A 20,573-nucleotide genomic window follows, 5' to 3' on the forward strand; every position below is an offset into this window, starting at 1 on the left:
CTGAGAGAACTTAATAAAAGATTCCAAAATGGAGCCCAAAACAGCTTCCTACTTCATGTCTCAGGGGGGCTGTGGTACAGAGATGCCACAGCATTCAGGCTTGAGCGCAGCATGGCGGATTCCTACATAGGTACACAGAGCTATCTCCAAGCTGTGCAGCACACTGCATAGAGGATTTAATTTTTACTCATACAGACAAAAACGGTTTATGGGCCAGCTGCACGCTACCTGAAGGCAGTATGAACCCTAGAGTTGACAGAGTAAGCATGACTTTCCTGGGTACCTCCACCATGTTGGGAAGCTGAAATGGGCGGAGTCAGCAGCCAGGGCTGCTGCTTCAATGCCATGCTGCAGTTTGCAAAGATCAGAAAAGGATTATTAGATACACAAAAGACAGATTCAAATAGGATAAACCTCTAAATGGTTTACATTGTGTGTAAAAATTTACATAGGCTTAGAAGAGAGAGGAAGAGGATAGACAGTTATAGAAAGAAATAAATAGTTTTAAAAAATAAAATCTTTAAAAAGACAGTAAAAGTAATATAATAAGCCATGTAAAAATGGAAATCACACAGAGAATCTGGATTATATTGTCTTTGGGATTTTTAACTATGCAAAGACATTTGATTGTAAAGGCTGTTGAGTTAAACCAATGTGTGTGTGTGTATATATATATATATATATATATATATATATATATATATATATACATACACATGAAGGTATCTTGACTTCAAAATTTATGTCTAAGGATATGTTGCTTTGGAAAAGAAGTTCTGTTTTGTTTCCACAGAAGATAAGAACCTACAGATTGCTTCCAGGCTAATATGGTTTGATCAGCCAAGACCCCCTGAAAGGTCTCTGATGACACCATGGCCCAGATGAACCAACATCCAAAATCAGCTTCAAAGCAACTGGCTGAGACAATCTAGCCTCACAAACTACTACAGCCAAGATTTAACTATAATTCTTAATTTTCTCAGGATCCCCATAAGATTACCAGCACCCCCAATCAGCAGGAAGTAGTAAAAGAAACTATGCCCAAATTCCCAAAATATTGTTTATAAATGTTTATTTTTATTTAAAGGGGGTTGATTATAAATGCAATCTCTTTCTAAAAAAGAAAAAGGGATAGTATAGATATGATAGGATAAAAGGGTAGATTACTGAATCTACTTTTAAAGAGCAACAACTTGTTTAAAATGTTTTACATTGCTATGGATTTTAGTTTATTGATACAAATTTAAAGTTAATTTTGTTATACTGTATGTATATTTCTACTCTTGTTTAAGGTGTTATGTTTATATAGCTCATTTAAAATTGTAATATATAATTAAGAAATACAGATTAACAATTAGTCATCTATGATAATCAAACTTACAGTCATGTTAGTTAAGTTTTCTAGGTATACATAGATATATTTCATTTAGGTATGTAATCTTCAAACACATCAAAGACCTAAAGAATATGGCATTTAAAATGTTTTAAAAGCTTAGACATTTCATGACAATGAGACACGTCTGCTCCTGGCAGCACTGATTTACTTCAAAGAAGATAGTGGACATCAAAGAAACTCCATATGGAGTTTGCTTTCCTTATGGCAAAAGTTAGCCATTTGGGCAAGAAACTGTTCTTGCCTGGACTGCTTAACAAAATGTTGTATCAACTGGACATGCAGGACCCATGGAAAAATGACCACTAAATTTTGCTAAGACAAGGCAAGATGGTCCTTCAGGTTCCTGCTTCACAGAAGAGACTACCAGATATTCTACAGGACACAGGGAGAAATGACTGGGAGTCCCTAGGCCTATAAGCTGAAGATGGATGCACCAACGTTATAGAGGAACTTTGGGTGACTGTCCAGCCAGCCAGCTGTCTTTGTCATTCTAGATTTTTGGAAGTTGTTTACAATGCTCTTCTTGTTTAAATAGTTAATATTATAGCCTTTTGGGGTCTTTGGTGTAGTTGAAGACTAGATAGTTATAATTTTCCTTGGTTATGATAAAAGATAAATTAGATATGAAATTTTAGACTCACAAATATAGGATGGTTGATAAAATATTTTCTTTAATTTTGCCAAACACAAATAGACTAGATATTGTAACTGTAATTCTTGCTTGATAATGTTTGTTATATATATTTTTACTATATTAAAGCTAAAACTTTCCTTTTTGATTAGATAGAAAAGGGGAAGTGCTGGGGGATGTCTTTCTGTATGCTGTGAATATACATGTAATTCCCATTGGTTAATAAATAAGCTGCTTTGGCCAATGGCAAGGCAGCTTAGAGGCAGGCAGGTAATTAAAGGAGAGAGACAGGAAGGGAAAAGCAGAGCAGGGAGATGCCAGACTGCCATCCTAGGAACAACATGTAATGGGATGCAGGTAAAGCCACAAAAAATATGGTGATACATATATTAATAGTTATGTGTGGTGATATTGTGTCCCCCAATATATTGTGCACCCTAATAAACTTATCTGGGCTCAAAGAACAGAACAGCCACTAGATAGACATGGAGGCCAGAAAATGGTGGCACACACACCTTTAATCCTAGCATTCCGGAGGCAGAGATCTGGAGATCTCTGCGAGTTCAAAGCCACATCGGAAACAGCCAGGCATGGTGACATATACCTTTAATCCCAGGAAGTGATGGCAGGAAGCAGAAAGGTATATAAGGCATGAGGACCAGGAACTTTAGCTTTTTAAGCCTTTAGCTTTTAGCAGCAGTTCAGCTGAGATCCATTCTGAGGACTCAGAGACTTCCAGTCTGAGGAAACAAGATTAGTTGTGAGGTGAGGTGGCTGTGGCTTGTGTTCTGTCTATCTGATCTGCCAGCATTCACCCCAATTCCTGGCCCTGGGTTTGTTTTTTTAATAAGACCTTTTAAGATTTGTGCTATAGTTATGGGTTGAGTTAAACTATAAGAGCTAGCTAGCAAGAGGTCTGCCATAGGCTATACAGTTGATAATTAATATCAAGCCTCTGAATGATTATTTTGCAAGTGGCTGAGGGACAGCGAGGCTGGGCAAGACCAGAGGAACACAAGACTGCAGGGTGGGCAGGACCTGAGAAAACTTAGGATTATGATCTGTAACTCCAGTTCCAGGGGATCTGACACCCTCACACAGACATATACACAGGCAAAACCCCAATGTACACTAAATAAATAAATAAATATTTTTAAAATGTCATCTGACACACATTTTTAAATTTTTATTTCCACAAAAAAAAGTCACAAAGCACAGCAGTGTTCTTGCTGTTTCTAGGAACCATCTAGAATAAAGTGTTAAGCACAGGACTCTAAATAACAGAACGCCCATCACTGAACAGATTTTCTTTTCAAGGGGTAATCTGAAGAAATGAACTGCCTTGCCTACAGTCATGAAACTGATCACAGTGGGAAAATAAAAACAGTAGTTTGCATTATATCCTGATGTTTCTTAGAGGGCTTACATGAAGCCATACTCACCAAGAGGTGGCTGGGTTGAGATAGAGCCACAAGAATCCTCAAAGGCATGGCAAATCACCCCAGGGAAAAGCCAAACCTGTGTACTTCCATTCTAGTGAGCCATTTCTCAAAGTATGTGAGGACCCTTACGGACAAGGGGAGAAAACACATCAAGTGCTATGAAGAGCAAGAGGACACAAAGTGACTCTGGACACATGGACCCTACTAAAGCAATGGGTGGATGTCTCTTCCTTGCTGCAGGCTGCAGGCTACCATTGAAACACACGATTGGTGACTTGGGGTGGAGGTGGCAAGAGTCTGTTTATCAAATCCATCTGCTGCACTACTAAGAGGAAAATTGAAACACAGACCTAGAATCTAACCACTGTCACAATAAAGAACACACATCCATGTACACGCATACACAGATGCAGTGTCCTTTGACCACATCAATATAAGCCACAGGGTGGTAAGCATATCAATGAGGCCAAATGCTCAATCTGCATCATGATATCACTGTCCCCCTACATTTGCGGGGGGTACAGACTTCGGTGACTCCATCCAGAGGACTATTGTATCATCTTTGTCTACCTTCTATTGTTATAAAAAGATACCTCTGACCGGGAAATTTACTTCTCACAGTTCTGGAGGCTGAGAAACCTAGTATAAAAGTGCTGGCACTCTGTCAGGACCCTTATTGCTGCACTGACCCAAGATGAAAGGTGGTATGGAAAAGAGAGAAAAAGAACAGGTGGGAGGGAGAGAGATCACTCATCCTTTTATCGCGGACTCCCTCAACAACCCCTCATTAATCCATATAAGGGCCACGGCCTCATGAGCTCATCCTCTCTTAATGGTCCTATGTCTTCATACTGCTGCCCTGAAGGTTGTTCTCGACACATGGACTCGGGGACACACCTGACACACAGCAATTGTGTTTTTCACCCAGCAGTGGTTTTGATGGAGGACCTCCTCAAACTAAGTTAACTCAGTAGAGTGGCCAGAGTCAGGAGAGCAGAAGGGTGTGATGTGCTTAGTCTCAAAGGGGGACACTTACGAGCTCTGGGGTGGCTGACTGAAGTCACGTGGTCCTTATGAGGCAGGAGAAAGGCCGAGAAGATGCACTATTCTCTTGCTATGGCTCTGTGGTATAACTTGAAATTAAGTATGGGCTAACTTGAGCATTATCCTTTCTTGCTCGTTTGCTTTGCTTTGGGGGGTCTTTTGTACATCCACATAAATGTTAAGACACTTTTCTATGACTGTGAAGAACGGCATTGGAATTTTGACAGGGTCACTCAGTCTGTGGATTGCTTTTGGTAGTAGCCATTTTCACAATATTAGTTCCTCTAGTTCATGAGTGTGGGAGGTCTTTCCTTCCAGTATCTTCTTAGATTCCTTTCTCCAGTGTTCTAGGGTTTTCCTTATTGAGGTCTTTCACTTTCTTGGTTAGCTGTAATTGAGCGGTTGGTTTCTTCATAGAAATTGTGGATAGGATTGTTTCCATGGTTTCTTTCTTTGCATTTCTGGGTTTGTTTTTTGTTTTTTGTTTTTGTTTTGTTTTGTTTTGTTTTTTGTTTTTGTTTTTTTGTGGTTTTTTTTTTTTTTTTTTTGGTGTATAAGAAGGCCACCAGTCTTTGTAGGTTAATTTTGTATCATGCCACTTTGATGAAAGTGTTATTATAAAGGAACATTTGATTTTGTCAAAAAGTCTTTTTTTTAATCTACTGGATGATCTTGTGACCTCTACCTTTACGTCCTTTATGCGAAGGATTACATTCATTGATTTGTGTATGCTGAACCATCCCTCCATCTCTGCAATGAAGCCAACTTGATCATGGTGGATGATCTTTTTGATGTGTTCTGGAATTTGACTTGCCAGTATTTTAATGAAAATTTTTGCATCTATGTTCATCAGAGAGATTGTGACTGGGCAGTATTGAGATTGATGTATTTCTTTTTTCTTTTTTTTTTTTGTGTGTGTATGTTTTGCTTGAATGTCTGTCTACACACCATGTGCATGAAGTGCCCGTGGAGACAGAAGACACTGGATCCCCTGGAACTGGAGTTACAGTGGTTGTGAGCTGACATGCGGATGCTGGGGATGAAACTTGGGTCCTCTGGAAAAGCAGCCAGTGCTTATAACCACTGAGCCATCTCTTGATGGCTTGAGCCCAGGCCCAAGATTGATTTTTATCTCACAGTTTATAAAGCATCTGTTTGGGTCCCTTAAGATGAAAATGGCCTGTCATCTCTGGAAGACTTGTCCATAAAACACGCTGCCACCAGGGGGAATGAACATCCGTTCTCACTTGGCATCCCACCTCATCTGTATCCTTCTTCCTCTTTCTAAGACAGGGAGGTCACTGTACCCTTGGTCAGAGCAGTGGGTATTGTCTTCCCTTGTGTCCTCCAGGTCATTATCTTTGTGGTTCCGCAGACTCTAATCTCCTTAATGAGCTGTTGGCTCTGAAATTGGCCCTTTGCCTAGAGTGGGGTTTCCCCAGCCTGGAGATATGAAAAGGCACCCCATACTCTTTGTGCAGGGGAAATCCCAAGGCCCCCAGAAAACTGAACTATTATTTTGTACATTAAATAGAAGGGAGGCTTGACTAAGAAGTGTGGGAAAAGAGGCAATTTTCTATTGTGAAATAGTGTCTGGATAAACTATTTTAACAACATAGGCCCTTTCTCTTTACCAGCTTGCACAGGCACACCTGCTTGACTGGCTTGCTCTTTTATCAGCTGTCCAATAATCTGGAAGCCACAGAAGAAGAGCTGACCTGGGGCACCGGTCACATCTAGATCATATGCCGGCATCTGAGGCCCGCTCTTGTTCACAGGCAGTGTATTTGTCTAGAGAAGTTTTAAAGTCGAGTTTTGAATACACTTCATTCATTCAACATCTCAATGGAAAATGCTAATGGGTTTGAGAATAAATTGGTTCATTTTCTGTACTTTCAAAACTAGTGAGATCCCTAAAGTCATCCAGATCCTTCTGAAAATTTTCACATGAATGTCCTTGTTGGGAGGTAGCGGAGAGTTCAGGAACTGGGGCGGAGGGAGAGGAAGTGGGTCCCTGGGGGTGTGCCTTTGATGGTGATAGCCCTCTTCTCTTTCTGCTTTGTATCCACTATGAAGTGAAGAGCCTCCTCTGTCCTAGGCTCCCACTGCCATGATGCTCTCTATCCAAATGCATGGGCCAGGCAACCATGGGCTGAGCCCTCTGAACTCATGCTCCAAAACGAGTCTTCCCTCCCTTGTTTCCATTGGGGGTTTTGGAAAGATGAAAGTAACTAATACACACTGTTTTGTAAAGGCCGAGGGGTGACTTTGCAAATGGTATACTATAGGACTTGTTCCTGGAAACAGGGGTCCCTGAAAGGGAACTGTTGTCGACGAATTTCTAATGGTCTTATTAAATAAAAAAACATGGAGCCACATATAGGGGTGAAAGCCTTAGAGAGATCAGGGAAACAGGGAAAGCCACCAGCCAGCCTTACCTCACCTACTCTACAGCTTCCAAATGTGAGTGACTTCCTGTCTACACACAGAGAACATCACCAACAAGAAAGGATTTGCCACCCCCAAATGCCAAGTGTCCTAGTGGAAGAAGCCTATTGTGTGCTAGCTGCTATAGAGTAAAGCCTACTATGTGCTAGCCGCTGTACAGCTTCAATCTGAATAAGAAGCTGCCAATGCCAGTCAAACTCCTGTGCCTCCTTCAGAGCAAAGGGGACTGGGGTTAGGAAGACTTTGCACTGGGTTCTTAAACATGTCTGGGCTACCTTAAGCTTGATTCTGAATTATTTAAATTACTTTCCAAAACAGTAAATTGAATAAAAGGAAGAGGCTTTATATAGTTCGTGTATGTTTTCTATTTGGGAAATGGAAGTCATGATTAAAATTGGCATTTTTGAAACTCTAATTGCTAGTTACTGCTTTGCTGTGGGAAGAAAATATTTCCAAGACCAGCCAGATGGGAAGTCTCAAGATAAGAATTATAAGCCAGCATTCATATTCCAATCAGAAGGAAAATTCTGTTTATCCACTTTTAATTCTGCTTAAGAAGTAAGCAATACATTCCTTTAATTGATTCCTAAATGGCTATTAATTGGCTGACTAATTTTCTAACGCTAAGCTTAATCTCCCAAATCCTATTAGATTGTAAATAAGTAAAGCAGAGTATTGTGAAAAAGTCTGTGCATTAAGGACTTCACAGACTGTGATGGGAACAGACTGGTTTTTGGCTACTACAAGTGACCCTCCTGTGGACATAGAAAACTTAAAATAGCCTGGAGAAATTTAACATGTCCACTTCTCCAAACTCACTTCTGACTAAGATACAAATCAGAGTTTTGGTTCACACATCCAGAACCAGATCACCGTAAACACCTCGCAGACAAGTGTTGGGACTTCAGCTGTCCTTTGCTGGCAACCCCTGCCACACCTCTCCTGCTGAAGGCACGCACCTCCGCCTGCATCACCCTCTCCTCCTCCCGTTCCTCTTCTGGCCTTCCCACAGCAAGGTCAAGAACGGCAGAAAAGCCATGTAGGGAAACAGCTGAGAGAAGGCCACGGTGCTTCCCCCCACCTGTGAGCCCACGGGACTTTCTCTCTCTTACCGATGCTTCTGCCAATTGTTCCAGGTCTCTAAGGACCACTAAGCCAGGAACAAAGGCTCTGATCTGAGGGCCTTGCCTTGGGGAGAAACTATGGAACTTTTCTTTTATTCACGTCTCCTGAAAGCTACTCAGAAACAACTACCAACTGAGGTACAGCTCTCGCTAGTTGCTTGAGTTTGACAAATAAAGCAATCATCGAAATCACGGAGCGTGCACTGCTTCTAAAAGCCCTATTTGTTTGACACAATACAGCAGCGGGATGGCCAGGCAAATAAATGGCATTACTTAACATAATCACTTAATGTTGTGCAACCAACATCAGGTCTCATTGCTTTCTCACTTGCAAAGAATTTGATGAGAATAAAGTTGATTGTTAGTGTGACGATATAAATTGTTCAGTAGTTAAAACTATTAATGACAGTAAAGGAACACAAAAGGGAAAAACGGGCTTTAGCGGCCCAAATTCACTGCTAATTGCCTGTACATTCAGTGCAGGCTGACCAGGGCTAATTATCTAATTAAACCAAAGGCTGCTGGCTTAGAGGCATCCAAGGCGCTCGGATGCTGGCTGTCAATTACCTCAGCACGGCTTCTTGAAATGTGTAGTTAACTCGAGGCATGTTTTGCTTTTCTCAACAGCAAGACATGGCACTCTGATTGCATGATAATTTGTGCTTAGAAAGAAAAAAAGAAGTTTTCTTTTGAAAAATAGGCTGTGGAAACTCAGAATAACGACAAATGCTTTCAACAGGAACTCTTGTTCATTCTGCTCCATGGTCTATAGTCAGAAAAAGTCGATACAATCCACAGCAACTAAAAAAAAATTACAACAGAGACATAAAGGAGAAACTAGATCGTCACTGTGTGCATGCTGCTGAGTGTCCCCTGCATGTCGTTTTTAAAAATACACTTGGAGGTGTCTTTTGTGACACCCCACAGCAGTTTGCAGTATGAAAGCACATTGCTTAATGTCATGTAGTCACCATTGTTTTTAATCTGGAAGGAGAGTGTAAAGCAGATGAGACTCTGGCCCACATCTCTGCAGCTGCCCCACGTCTAAACTGTGCTACAACTTCTGGTGCTTGGCTCGAGGATGACAGAGGGGCGTCGCTACTGACAAGGTTGCTTTTCCAAAAGAAGGCGTGGAGTGCAGTTCACCTTGAGATTGGAGCAACTCCCTGCAGAGCCCACGGTGGATCATGAGCACACATGGCCACTCCTCCGGCTGGGCGGGACTACCCACAAACAGGGCGCGTGGATGCCCTACTGTGACTGGGCAGGCAACGTAACAGTATTCCTCTCTTGGGGCCTCTCCCACTCTTGGGACCTCTTTCTCATTTTTCCTTTAAAAAAAAAAAAATCTACATTTACTCCCTCCTCAAATTTCATTTTGCTTGGGAGTGAGTCAATGAACTTGGATGCCACTGGCTCAGGGTGGCTTTGGTGACCAAGGCTTGTCCGGCACCCTAGCTTCCAGAGTTAAGCTCACCAAAAGCTGGGAAAGGCGGCTCTCTCAAAATACCCACAAGATCATCTCAAAAGAAATGTATGCAATATCATAACTATTTATTGTAAGTCTTCCAAATGCACTGAATGTATTTTAAGATCAATTACCAAGGGTGCAGATTACACACACACACACACACACACACACACACACACACACACACACACACACAGAGTGGGGGCTGGAGGCAGACATCCTGCCTAAAATCCTGTCAAAAGAGGGACCATGGATTTCACAAATCAGAGTGCTTAGAGAATTAGGTTGCACCCTGCTCTCCAGTTCTAAACTGATCCTAAAGGCACAGTCCATGATCGTACAGAAATACTTATAAGCATCCTTGGAGGAAGGGCACCTCCCAAGAAAGAATGGCATTATTCTGTTCACCTGTAAGCTCACAGAACTCACTAGCCTGCCCTTTCCAGTCCCTCACTGTGCAGGCAGGTGCCAGCAACAAACACACAGCTATTTCCTGACAGTGAGGGAAGCCAATTTTCCCTTTCACTGCCTCTTAAAGCTGAACATCAACTGTTTCACCACTTGTGTTTAAAATCCATTAATTAAAATAAATAGAAAGAAAAAAAAACCCCTCAGCCAGGAGGAAAAGGACAGATGGAAAAGCGGAGGAGGTGGGGATAGCTGTGATCTTCTTGAGGGGAAGAAAAACAAAAAGCATAGAAGGAGGCTGAGTACTTCAGAGAGGTAAGATGTGTTTGAATTTAATTTACAGTTTGTGACTATTTTGGGTCTCATAAGCACAAGGGACAACCTCTCCAGTATCAAGCTGGTAAGGCAGGTTTGAAATCACAAATCCACTCTCAAAGGCGCATACCTGGCTGTCTTATTTATGGTTGTTATTGCTGTGATGAAACACCATGACCAAAAACAAGTTGGGGAGGAAAGGGTTCATTCAGCTTACACTTCCACAGCACTGTTCATCACTGAAGGAAGTCAGGACAGGAACTCAAACAGGGCAGGAACCTGGAGGCAGGAGCTGATGCAGAGGCCATGGAGGGGTGCCGCTTACTAGCTTGCTCCTCAAGGCTTGCTCAACCTGCTTCCTTTTAGAATACAGGACCACCAGCCCAGGGATGGCCCCACCCACAATGGGCTGGACCCTCCCCCATTGATCACTAATTAAGAAAATGTCCTACAGGCTTGTCTACAGCTCAATCTTATGGAGACATTTTCTCAATGGAGGCTCCCTCCTCTGAAGACTCTAGCTTGTGTCAAATTGACCCGAAACTAGCCAGTACACTGGACTTTGGCAGCACGTCAGGCGGTGCAGAGCAAAAGTTTCTCTTCTTTAACAACTTGTGAGCCATCCCCTACCCCACTTCTGCCTGCACATTCGCTTTTCATTCCTTTCTCCCTTCTCTCCCACTGCCTGAAATAAGCTGATGAAGGGAAAGGAATCAGCTTAAGTCCTTCCCCGTCTTAACCCTACATTCATAGGTCTGTAGTCTGGCTTCTTAAACTGTGGGATGTGACCCCAGAGAGAGTTGCATACGTGAATGCTGGAGGCGGACATGAAAAACATGTCAATGAGGTCACAATGACCAAAACTACTTCAAAATCAAATGCTTAATTAGGCCAAGGCACTTCTGACAGTGCTTGCCTATGCTGCACTGGATGACGTCACTGCAGCCTTGGCTCTGACCACCAATGAGCATTCTGCATGCCATCACCTCACTCACCACAATGAGCATTGCCTCAAACACCATGCCCCAAGTCACACCTACTGTGTGTTAGAACTGCAGTGTTTTTACTGTACACAGAACATTTTCTGCTCTTATGATGGCTTAACCAGAAAAAAAACCAGAGTCTTTTCATACTTTGTTTTTTTCCGAGACAGGGTTTCTCTGTGTAGCTTTGGAGCCTGTCCTGGAACTCGCTCTGTAGCCCAGGCTGGCCTCGAACTCACAGAGAATCTCCTGGCTCTGCCTCCCGAGTGCTGGGATTGCAGGCGTGCGCCACTGCCGCCCGGCCTCTTTTCATACTTTCAACCACTGTATTTCAGCACATTTCAAATTAGTCTATCTTTAGATTACACTGCTGGATTTTAAAACTTGCTATTTGAGTTGCTGACTTTCATTTCATTAAAAAAAAAAAATTTAAACGTACATTTTGGGTTAGAATTAAGAAAGATTACCCAACAATTTCTGACATGGTCACTTTATGCTCCATAGTCACATAAAGTGGCATTCTCAGCACTCACAGTTGTGCGACAAAAATATCAACCAACTCTGAAAACTGTTGGGAGAAGCTCTACGTCCTTCAGTATTAAATATTCAGCCAAGACTTAGTCCTTTATGCAAATATAAACACATCCATCTCATTAGCATGCAAATTTTCTTTCCACTTTAATGAATGTTAAAAAAAAAAAAACATGAATTCCAAAGGTTTGTTTTTGTTTTTATTTTTGTGAGCTTTTCAAGACCAGGTCTCGCTTTATAGCCCAGGCTAGCCTCCACCCCTTGGTGGTCCTCTTGCCTTAGCATCCCGAGTGATGGGATAACAGGAGTGAGCCGGCCGGGCGGTGGTGGCGCACGCCTTTAATCCCAGCACTTGGGAGGCAGAGCCAGGTGGATCTCTGTGAGTTCGAGGCCAGCCTGGTCTACAGAGTGAGTTCCAGGAAAGGCGCAAAGCTACACAGAGAAACCCTGTCTCGAAAAACCAAAAAAAAAAAAAAAAAAAAAAAGGAGTGAGCCACCATACCTGGCTCAAGAATTGTTTCAAAATAATTATGACTAGTATCAGTGAATGCTTGACTTATATACCTTTAAGACATAAAGTTTATGTAAAAACAAAGTAACAGCCTCCTCCCAGACTAATGCAACCCTAGCAGGGAAAGGGAGCTAAATAGACAGGGCTGGAGGATCTTCCAGAGGCTTCCCCCGGAATGAAACAACTTGGAAAAAAAAAGAATGTGTTTTATTCCTGCTTCCGTGTGCTCCCCCACTTCCTAAGGTTAACAGCCGGGGACAGACGGTGGGGTGTGAGCATTCTCAGTCTTGCCTGTCACCACAGAGCTGTCGGCGTGTGAAGGGGAGAATGTGGACAGTACACTTGGGAAGCGTCTGCAAAGCAACTGCTCACCAGAAAGCCCTGCTAGCTGTGCCTTCAGAGCAGAACCTGTCTTCACGCCACCTCTCATCTCTCCCCTGAACCACTGCGTGGTGGTGGGGTAACAAGCAAATGAAGCCGGTCAGGTCCCCTGTCCAGCCCACAACTCACTAAATGTTTCCTGCCATACTCATAACACAACCCAGTGCCCACCCATCACTGCACAGCACTCATAAACTAGTTCTTGCCCACCTTTCCAACTTCATCTCCATACAAGACCCCACTCTCAATGTCCCTGAAGCCTTTCTCTTCCCTTCCTATTTGGTAGGAATCAAGTTCTTTCTGGCTTGGTCCATCATAGTGTGTCAGGCCATGACTGTGTCCTAACACAGGCCCTACAGCTCCTGGGTGGCATGGATAGCTCTGAGCAACTTGTCTGTGGACTCACAGGACTAGAGATCCTTGCTGTCGTATTACATGACTTTCTCAAACACCACAGACGCAGCATGGGATGAGATGTTCCAGGGTGAGCATTGTCAGTGACTCTGCGAGAGTAACACCACACTGTTTTCTTGCACACAGAACTGTCATGAGTTGGGAAGCACCTTTTTATCTGAGCCACAGACATCATTTTATTTATTAATTTTTTAATATTTAAGTGTATGGGTGTTTTGCCTACATGTATGCTGTGCAATACATGTGTGCAGTGCAGTGTCTGCAAGGCCAAAGGAGACTGTCACATCCCCTGGGACAAGAGTTACAGATGTTTGTGAACCACCAAGTAGGTGCTGGGAATTGAACCCAGGTCCTCTGGAGGAGCAGCCAGTAAGCTTAACTGCTGAGGCTCTTAACTGCCATGCTGCTGTAGAATATTATTTTAAGGTGTGTTACTTTTGTTTATGTTGCATTTGTTTAACTCTGTGAAACTGTGTTGCTGTGCCTGTCTAAAACACCTGATGCTCTAACAAAGAACTGAATGGCCAATAGTAAGGCAGGAGAAAGGATAGGCCGGGATGGCAGGCAGAAAGAATATACAGAAAGAGAAATCTGGGAGAGAAAAGAAGTAGCCAGAGAAGGAGGACTCTAGGGGTCAGCCACCCAGCTACCCAACAAGCTACAGAGTAGGAGTGAGACTTACAAAGTAATAGAACAGGAAAAGTCCAGAAGCAAAAGGTAGTTGGGATAAGTGAAATTAAGGAAAGCTGGCTAGAAACAAGCTGAGTAAGGCTGGGTGTAAATAACTAAGAATAAGCCTCCATGTGTGGTTTATTTGGGAGCTAAGTGATGTGCCCCCAAAAGAGTAAAAACAAAACAACAACACCATGCCCTGATATTTTTCCATAGCTAATTTTTTGATACTTGGGGCAAGCCCAGTCTTACCCTTGATCAGTCCTGATAACTGCATGTGAAGTAAAATACCTCACACAAATACCAAGCCATCCCATTACCCTGTTCCATTGCCTCTGTGTGTCTACATCAGTAAGAATTTCACTCATGACTTTGGGCTCTGAACATCCTGCCTTGTCTACTATCTGCTGCTATAACAGTGCCAGACTGAGGAATGCAGAGGCTGGAAAGTCTGAGAGCATGGTGACATCTGGCAAGGCCCTTCCTGCCATGTTGTTTGTTTTTTCTCTTTACTCTTTTGGTGGGGCCTGCCACTGAGCTCCCAAATAAATCACACATGGAAGCTTATGCTTAATTATAATATACTTAATTATAAATGTCCGGCCTTAGCTTGGCTTGTTGCTAGCCAGCTTTACTTAAATTATTCTGTCTACCTTTTGCCTTTAGGCTTTTACCTTTCTCTATTTCTGTATACCTTTCATTATTTCTTACTCTGTGGCTTGCTGTGTAGCTGGGTGGCTGACTCCTGGAGTCCTCCTCCTTCTCTGGCTACTTCTTTTCTCTCCCAGATTTCTCTTTCTTTCTTTTTTTTTTTTTCTGAGACAGGGTTTCTCTGTGTAGCTTTGCGCCTTTCTTGGAACTCACTTGGTAGCCCAGGCTGGCCTCGAACTCACAGAGATCCACCTGGCTCTGCCTCCCGAGTGCTGAGATTAAAGGCATGCGCCACCACCGCCCAGCTAGATTTCTCTTTCTATATATTCTCTCTGCCTGTCAGCCCTGCCTATCCTTTTTGTCTGCCTTGCTATTGGCCACTCAGTTCTTTATTAGACCATCAGGTGTTTCAGACGTCCCGAGTAACACAGCTTCACAGAGTAAAACAAATGCAACATAAACAAAAGTAGCACACCTTAAAATAATATTCCCCAACACTACTACATCCTAACATGACAGAGGGTAGATATCTCACGGTGAGAAAGAAGGAGCATGCAAACTCAGTTGTCATCTTCTTATAAAGCCACCAATGTTATCATGGGGCTACACACTCATCACTTAATCTACCGGCCTCCCAAAGGACCCATCTCCAACTATCATGGACTTATGGATTTGGGTATTGTGTTGTCAATATACATTCTTTGAGACACATTTGCTAGTAAATTCCTTGGGAAATAAAACCTTGTCCCTCCTGTGCTGTGGGATGTTCTGTATGTCACATGTGTTGCTGATTTAGTCAATAAAGAAAACACCGATTGGCCATTGGCTAGGCAGGAAGTATAGGAGGGACAAGGAGGAGAATAAAGCTGGGAAGTGGAAGGCTGAGTCAGAGAGACACTGCCAGCCACCATGATGACAAACAGCATATGAAGATGCTGGTAAGCCACGAGCTATGTGGCAAGGTATAGATTAATAGAAATGGGTTAATTTGTGATAGAAGAAGTAGATAACAAGAAGCCTGCCACGGCCATACAGTTTGTAAGCAATATAAGTCTCTGTGTTTACTTGGTCCGGTCTGAGTGGCTGTGGGACTGGCAGGTGAAAGAGATTTGTCCTGACTGTGGGCCAGGCAGGAAAACTTAAGCTACAAACTCCTGTTCCTTGCTGAACCTCCAAAGCCTAGAGCAATATGTTGTTCCCACTAGATCCTATTTATTGACAATATATTCCATGTGTCCCAAACTTCTCCAAACATGTTTCTGCCATTTTCCTGGACTTTGTTATCATTTGTTTTGTTTGTTTTTGTATTTCTTTTGGTCTTCACTCTGCTTCTAGCAAGATGGAGAAATGAGAAATAAAGAATATTTAAAAGGGAATTACTATAGAATCCCATCCAGTCTATGCTACTGGCAGTGGGGTAGAAAGCCAAGCCAAGCACTTCCCAAGGGCAAACCCCCTTAGGCTCAGTACCCTTCATGAGTGCAGCTCCGAAGGACAGCATCAAAAGGAATTATGAGGTCACCTGCCTGTGACCTATAAAGCACCATATGCCCTTTAGATACTCACTGGATCCCCCAAACTTCAATACACAAAAGATTCTGATATGGATTTTAATGTAATTTGGGAACTGCACTTTGGACAAACACTCCCAGAGTTTCTTATGCAGGTAATCTAGAAACTGGAACGCTTCAGCTAAAAAATGAATAACAAGGGCTTGAGTGGAGGTATCACCAGCTCAAACCAACAAAATAACCTTTCAAAGCTCTGCTCTGAAACCGACAAGACAAGCCACATTCCATGTCAGTATTCACTGAACGTTTAAACCTAGTGTTCTTTAAAGGGAAACTTTTAGCCATGGAAAATCTTAATACCTATTGTCCTCTGGTAGTAACTATGTCCCCAAAGGTTTCATTGGTGGTTTACATATGTTGTCATATCTTGCCAATTTACAGATTAAATGCTTAGCTTCATTTATGTAAATGTAGACAATTATTAAGAAGGGACCCGTGTAAATCAAGCACATCTGTATGCTGTTCAAGTCTGTGTTCCGTGGAGTCTAAACCTCTCACTAATTACTCTTTAATATGAGTAAAACCAATACGTAAAAGATCTGGTTATGTAACAAATGGAAACGACTTTCTCTTAAATATTCCTTACTTTACAAATACTCTGCATGGGATTTTCTTGCACAGTGAACTTTGATAGTACATTTAAGAATGGCACACCACCGGCTTCTAAAGGCCAAGCTATCATAAGGATCCTTTTACATAGCAAATAACTGATCTTACTCACAGCCACCTATTATGACAAGTTGGCTCACCATTTGTAGATCTCACAGTGACACCACCACCCCCCCAATGGTGCTGAATCTAGAACCACTTCAGAGCGCATCCCCAGAATTCTATCCTTCACTCCAGTTCTCCCGAATCAGAAGCCCTGGAGTGTAACTTCTAGAATTACCTTTTAAGCTAACCAGGGGCTTTCAGTGAAAAAAAATAAATAAGTAAATAAAAATGTGGTTCAGAAGTCTGGTTACACCAAAAGCAGCATTCTGTGAATAGAAGGGTAGGATGTGCATAACACACTGGAGGGGCTAGGTCCTTGTGTCCCCCTGGTTCCACTGACACCAGTTCAAACTGTGTTTAGTTAAGCTGCACTTAATGCTCTTCTTCGTGTGCACCCACAACATATTCCCTCACGTACAGAAGGGGAATAATAACGTTAGTGCCTACTTCTTAAGAGTTTCTGGGAGGGTTAACTAAGATAACATCCATTACTTAATGTACTTAACAAGGTACCTGTCATAGTGTACTTACTGGCTAGGTTACATAACCCCCTAAAAAAAGTACGCCTGTTTAACCGGAGAGGATTTTCTAAGCTACTGCAGTTACAAAATGTACAAGAAACCCATGTTTAGCTTTGAAAGCCTTAAGGAGACTCTAAACTCGGGATAAAGGTTTGAATGCATGGTTTCTAGTGTCTTCTTTCTTCCAGCCACCACCTACGTCCGTCAAAAGTCCAGAGAGAATGATCACTCGGCGGTGAACTAACTTCATAAGCTGGCCCGAGGGTTGCATAGCACCAGAGACTTCAACTCTCATCTATGCCAGCGATCATCTATGCCAGCGATCATCTACGGACAAAAAGCCCCTTCCTCCTCAGCGGGTGCTCCTCGGGCGTTCCAGGGATAGCCAGCCACCGGTGCACGGAACCCTGGCCATAGCCAATGCTCTCCCAGTGTCTCCCCGCTGCTGTCCCTGAGTCAACGATCAGCGTCCTCGGGCCCCGCGGCAAACAACAGCTGGGCGCAGCTGTGCTGAGTGACCGCTTTGGTTACCCGCTCGACCCCATTCACCTCCTAAGACACAGACAAGCACAGAAGCGCCATCCCCGGATCTCCGCGGCGGACACGGCGCGGCCTACGAGCAGCTGAGGTTGACCCCGCAGCCTCGTTCCCAGGGGGACAGGGTCAAAAGTGACCCTGAATGACCCAGCAGGCCCTAGCGGCACCAGAAGGTCAACAACCTTCTTGCCCCGTTCCTCCCAGCCGCGAAAAGCCTCCACCGAGCACGGCCCCCCCGGACAGCTGCCGGAAGTACGTCACCCCGCCTGCGGGGATGCCGGGAGTTGTAGTTTAGCGGGCTGTAACTCTTGCATAATAGGGAAGTTTTATCAAACAAGAAAACACCCCTCCGACTCTGGAGAACGAGTTGCCCGCTTTCGGCCCAGTCTTAAGAGAGTCCCGGTTTCCCGACTCGGCCGAGCGCCGGCGCGCCGCGCGCGCAGGCGCAGCCGCGGACTACAAACCCCAGCGTGCCTTGCGGCGCGCCCGCCGCGCCCGGCTGTCGTCGTTGGTGCGGGCCGCGTGAATGGAGCTCCGCGCCTGAGGCCGCGCCTGGCACGGCCCGCGCGGCGCCTACCTGGGGGGGTCCCCCCGAGCGTGAGTGCGGAGCGCGGCCGTGCGCGTGCGCATCGCGCGCCGGCGAGCGCCCGGCCGTTGGCGCGCTTAGCGGAGCGACGGTGCGAGGCGGCCCCGCGCGCCCCGCCGGCTGGTGGTTGCGGGGGGGTTCTCCCGCCTGGCGCGGGGCCCGCGGGCAGCCGTGGCGGCCGCCGGGGACCGCAAGGGGCGGCGCCGAGGCGGAACGGGCCGTCCGCGAGCCGCGCAGGAAGCGCCAAGCATGCCCCGTGACAACATGGCCTCCCTGATCCAGCGCATCGCCCGCCAGGCGTGCCTCACCTTCCGCGGCGGCTCCACCGGCTCCGAAGCTCCCGCGCCGGGCTTCCCCGAGAACCTGAGCCAGCTGAAGAGCCTGCTGACCCAGCTGCGCGCCGAGGACCTCAACATCGCGCCCCGGAAGGCGCTGCCGCAGCCGCAGCCGCTGCCGCGCAACCTCCCGCCGGTCACCTACATGCACATCTACGAGACCGAGGGCTTCAGCCTGGGCGTGTTCCTGCTCAAGAGCGGTACGAGCATCCCCTTGCACGACCACCCGGGCATGCACGGTATGCTCAAGGTGCTCTACGGTACGGTACGCATCAGCTGCATGGACAAGCTGGACGCGGGTGCAGGGCCGCGGGCGCCACCGCCTGAGCAGCAGTTCGAGCCGCCGCTGCAGCCCCGGGAGCGGGAGGCCGTGCGGCCGGGCGTGCTGCGCTCCCGGGCCGAGTACACCGAGGCCAGCGGGCCCTGCGTGCTCACGCCCCACCGGGACAACCTGCACCAGATTGATGCGGTGGACGGGCCAGCCGCCTTCCTGGACATCCTGGCCCCACCCTACGACCCGGACGACGGCCGGGACTGCCACTATTACCGTGTGCTGGAGCCCATCAGGCCCAAGGAGGCCTCCAGTTCTGCCTGCGACCTGCCCCGTGAAGTGTGGCTCCTGGAGACCCCACAGGCCGATGACTTCTGGTGCGAGGGAGAGCCCTATCCAGGCCCCAAGGTTCTACCTTGAAGCGCCCGCTGCCGGGCAACTGTGGCCCAAAGATGTGCCCTGCCTTGCTCAAGAAAGGCCTGGCTGCCTGCGACCTGCCATTAAGGGCTCCTTCTCTCTGTCCCCTCTCCTGAGCGATGGATCTACTGGAGTGACCAGCGCCTCATCTTGGGCAACCTGGGGGAGCACGGCCCACTGGAGTACAGCCACCGGGCACGGTTATGGGGGCGGGTCGGGGGGAGGCTAGGTTGCTTCCTGGTACTGTCACTGCCACCAAGGTTTTGATTTAAGGGAGTGGGGCAGGGGACCCTACAGCGCTTCCATACTAAAGCCATAATGAAAATAGCCTTGTTTCTCATTCTCTACAAAATACACTAAATGGTTTTGAAGCTCTCCTCCCTTCGGTGACTAAGATCTGTTTTTCTCTCCTGCCCATAGGACCTTTTGTTACTTGATAATTTATTACTGATTGTGCATGACCTTGAATTGTTTTTTAGTTCAGGCCATTGGTTTTAAAAAAACAGAAACCAAACAAAGCTGAGTTTCTAAAGTGAGCAGATCTGAAAAGATACCTTTCCGGTACTGGGGTCCACTCTCTCAACTCTGCGTGGGGAGGACGATTTCTTTTCTCCCCTGGCCTAGTAGCCACATTTGGTGTTCTCAGGTAGCATTTAGTAAGAAGCTGACACGTGTGAATTCCTGAGGCCAGGTCCTTAGAGCTCACCTTCCCCTGGAGTCTCCAGATCTGCCAGTAAAACTGTTGGGGAATCACCTTCAAAGCAAAGACTATTTTATCCTCGAGTGACTTTTTTTCTTAATGTACTTCAAAGGTGATACAGTGGATTCAGAGGAGCTGAATCGGTTGTGCTTCCAAATAACTGAATGTAACGCCCCCTGGCCACCTATTGAATTCCATACTATTATCTTCTAGCATCCACCTGGACTTTTACTCTTTTTTTTTTTTTTTTTTTGCCTTCTCCCGGGAACCCTGCTGAGGGCTGTAGTTCCAGCTGTGTTGCTGGGTTAGTATCCCAGCCCTCCCTTAAACAAGAGCCACTGATGGCTACTGATGGCCCTTCCTGTAGGAAGAGGTAGAAGACATGTAGTACCCTGGGAAGGGTTCTGGATGTAGGCTGCCTGCCAAGCAGGCAAGAAGCTCAGTCCTCAGCACTACATAAACCAAGTGTGGCGCACACACAGAACTCCAGCATTTAGGA

At 45.3% G+C, this 20,573-nt stretch overlaps 1 protein-coding gene across 1 annotated transcript; it reads left to right on the top strand.

Annotated features, from left to right (window-relative positions):
• The first annotated feature begins 18,497 nt into the window (after nucleotides 1–18,497).
• On the top strand, nucleotides 18,498–19,751 carry Ado (2-aminoethanethiol dioxygenase). Its single transcript, XM_059281289.1, has one exon. The coding sequence runs from the start codon at nucleotides 18,601–18,603 to the stop codon at nucleotides 19,375–19,377; it is 777 nt and encodes a 258-aa protein (XP_059137272.1). The 5' UTR covers nucleotides 18,498–18,600; the 3' UTR covers nucleotides 19,378–19,751.
• Nucleotides 19,752–20,573: the final 822 nt, after the last annotated feature.

This window comes from Peromyscus eremicus, chromosome 16_21, assembly GCF_949786415.1.
Source record: "Peromyscus eremicus chromosome 16_21, PerEre_H2_v1, whole genome shotgun sequence".
Classification (NCBI taxonomy): domain Eukaryota; kingdom Metazoa; phylum Chordata; class Mammalia; order Rodentia; family Cricetidae; genus Peromyscus; species Peromyscus eremicus.

What these genes read in the sequence shown, in the direction of transcription:
- Ado (XM_059281289.1), top strand. Translation starts at nt 18,601, where the DNA reads ATGCCCCGTGACAACATGGCCTCCCTGATCCAGCGCATCGCCCGCCAG.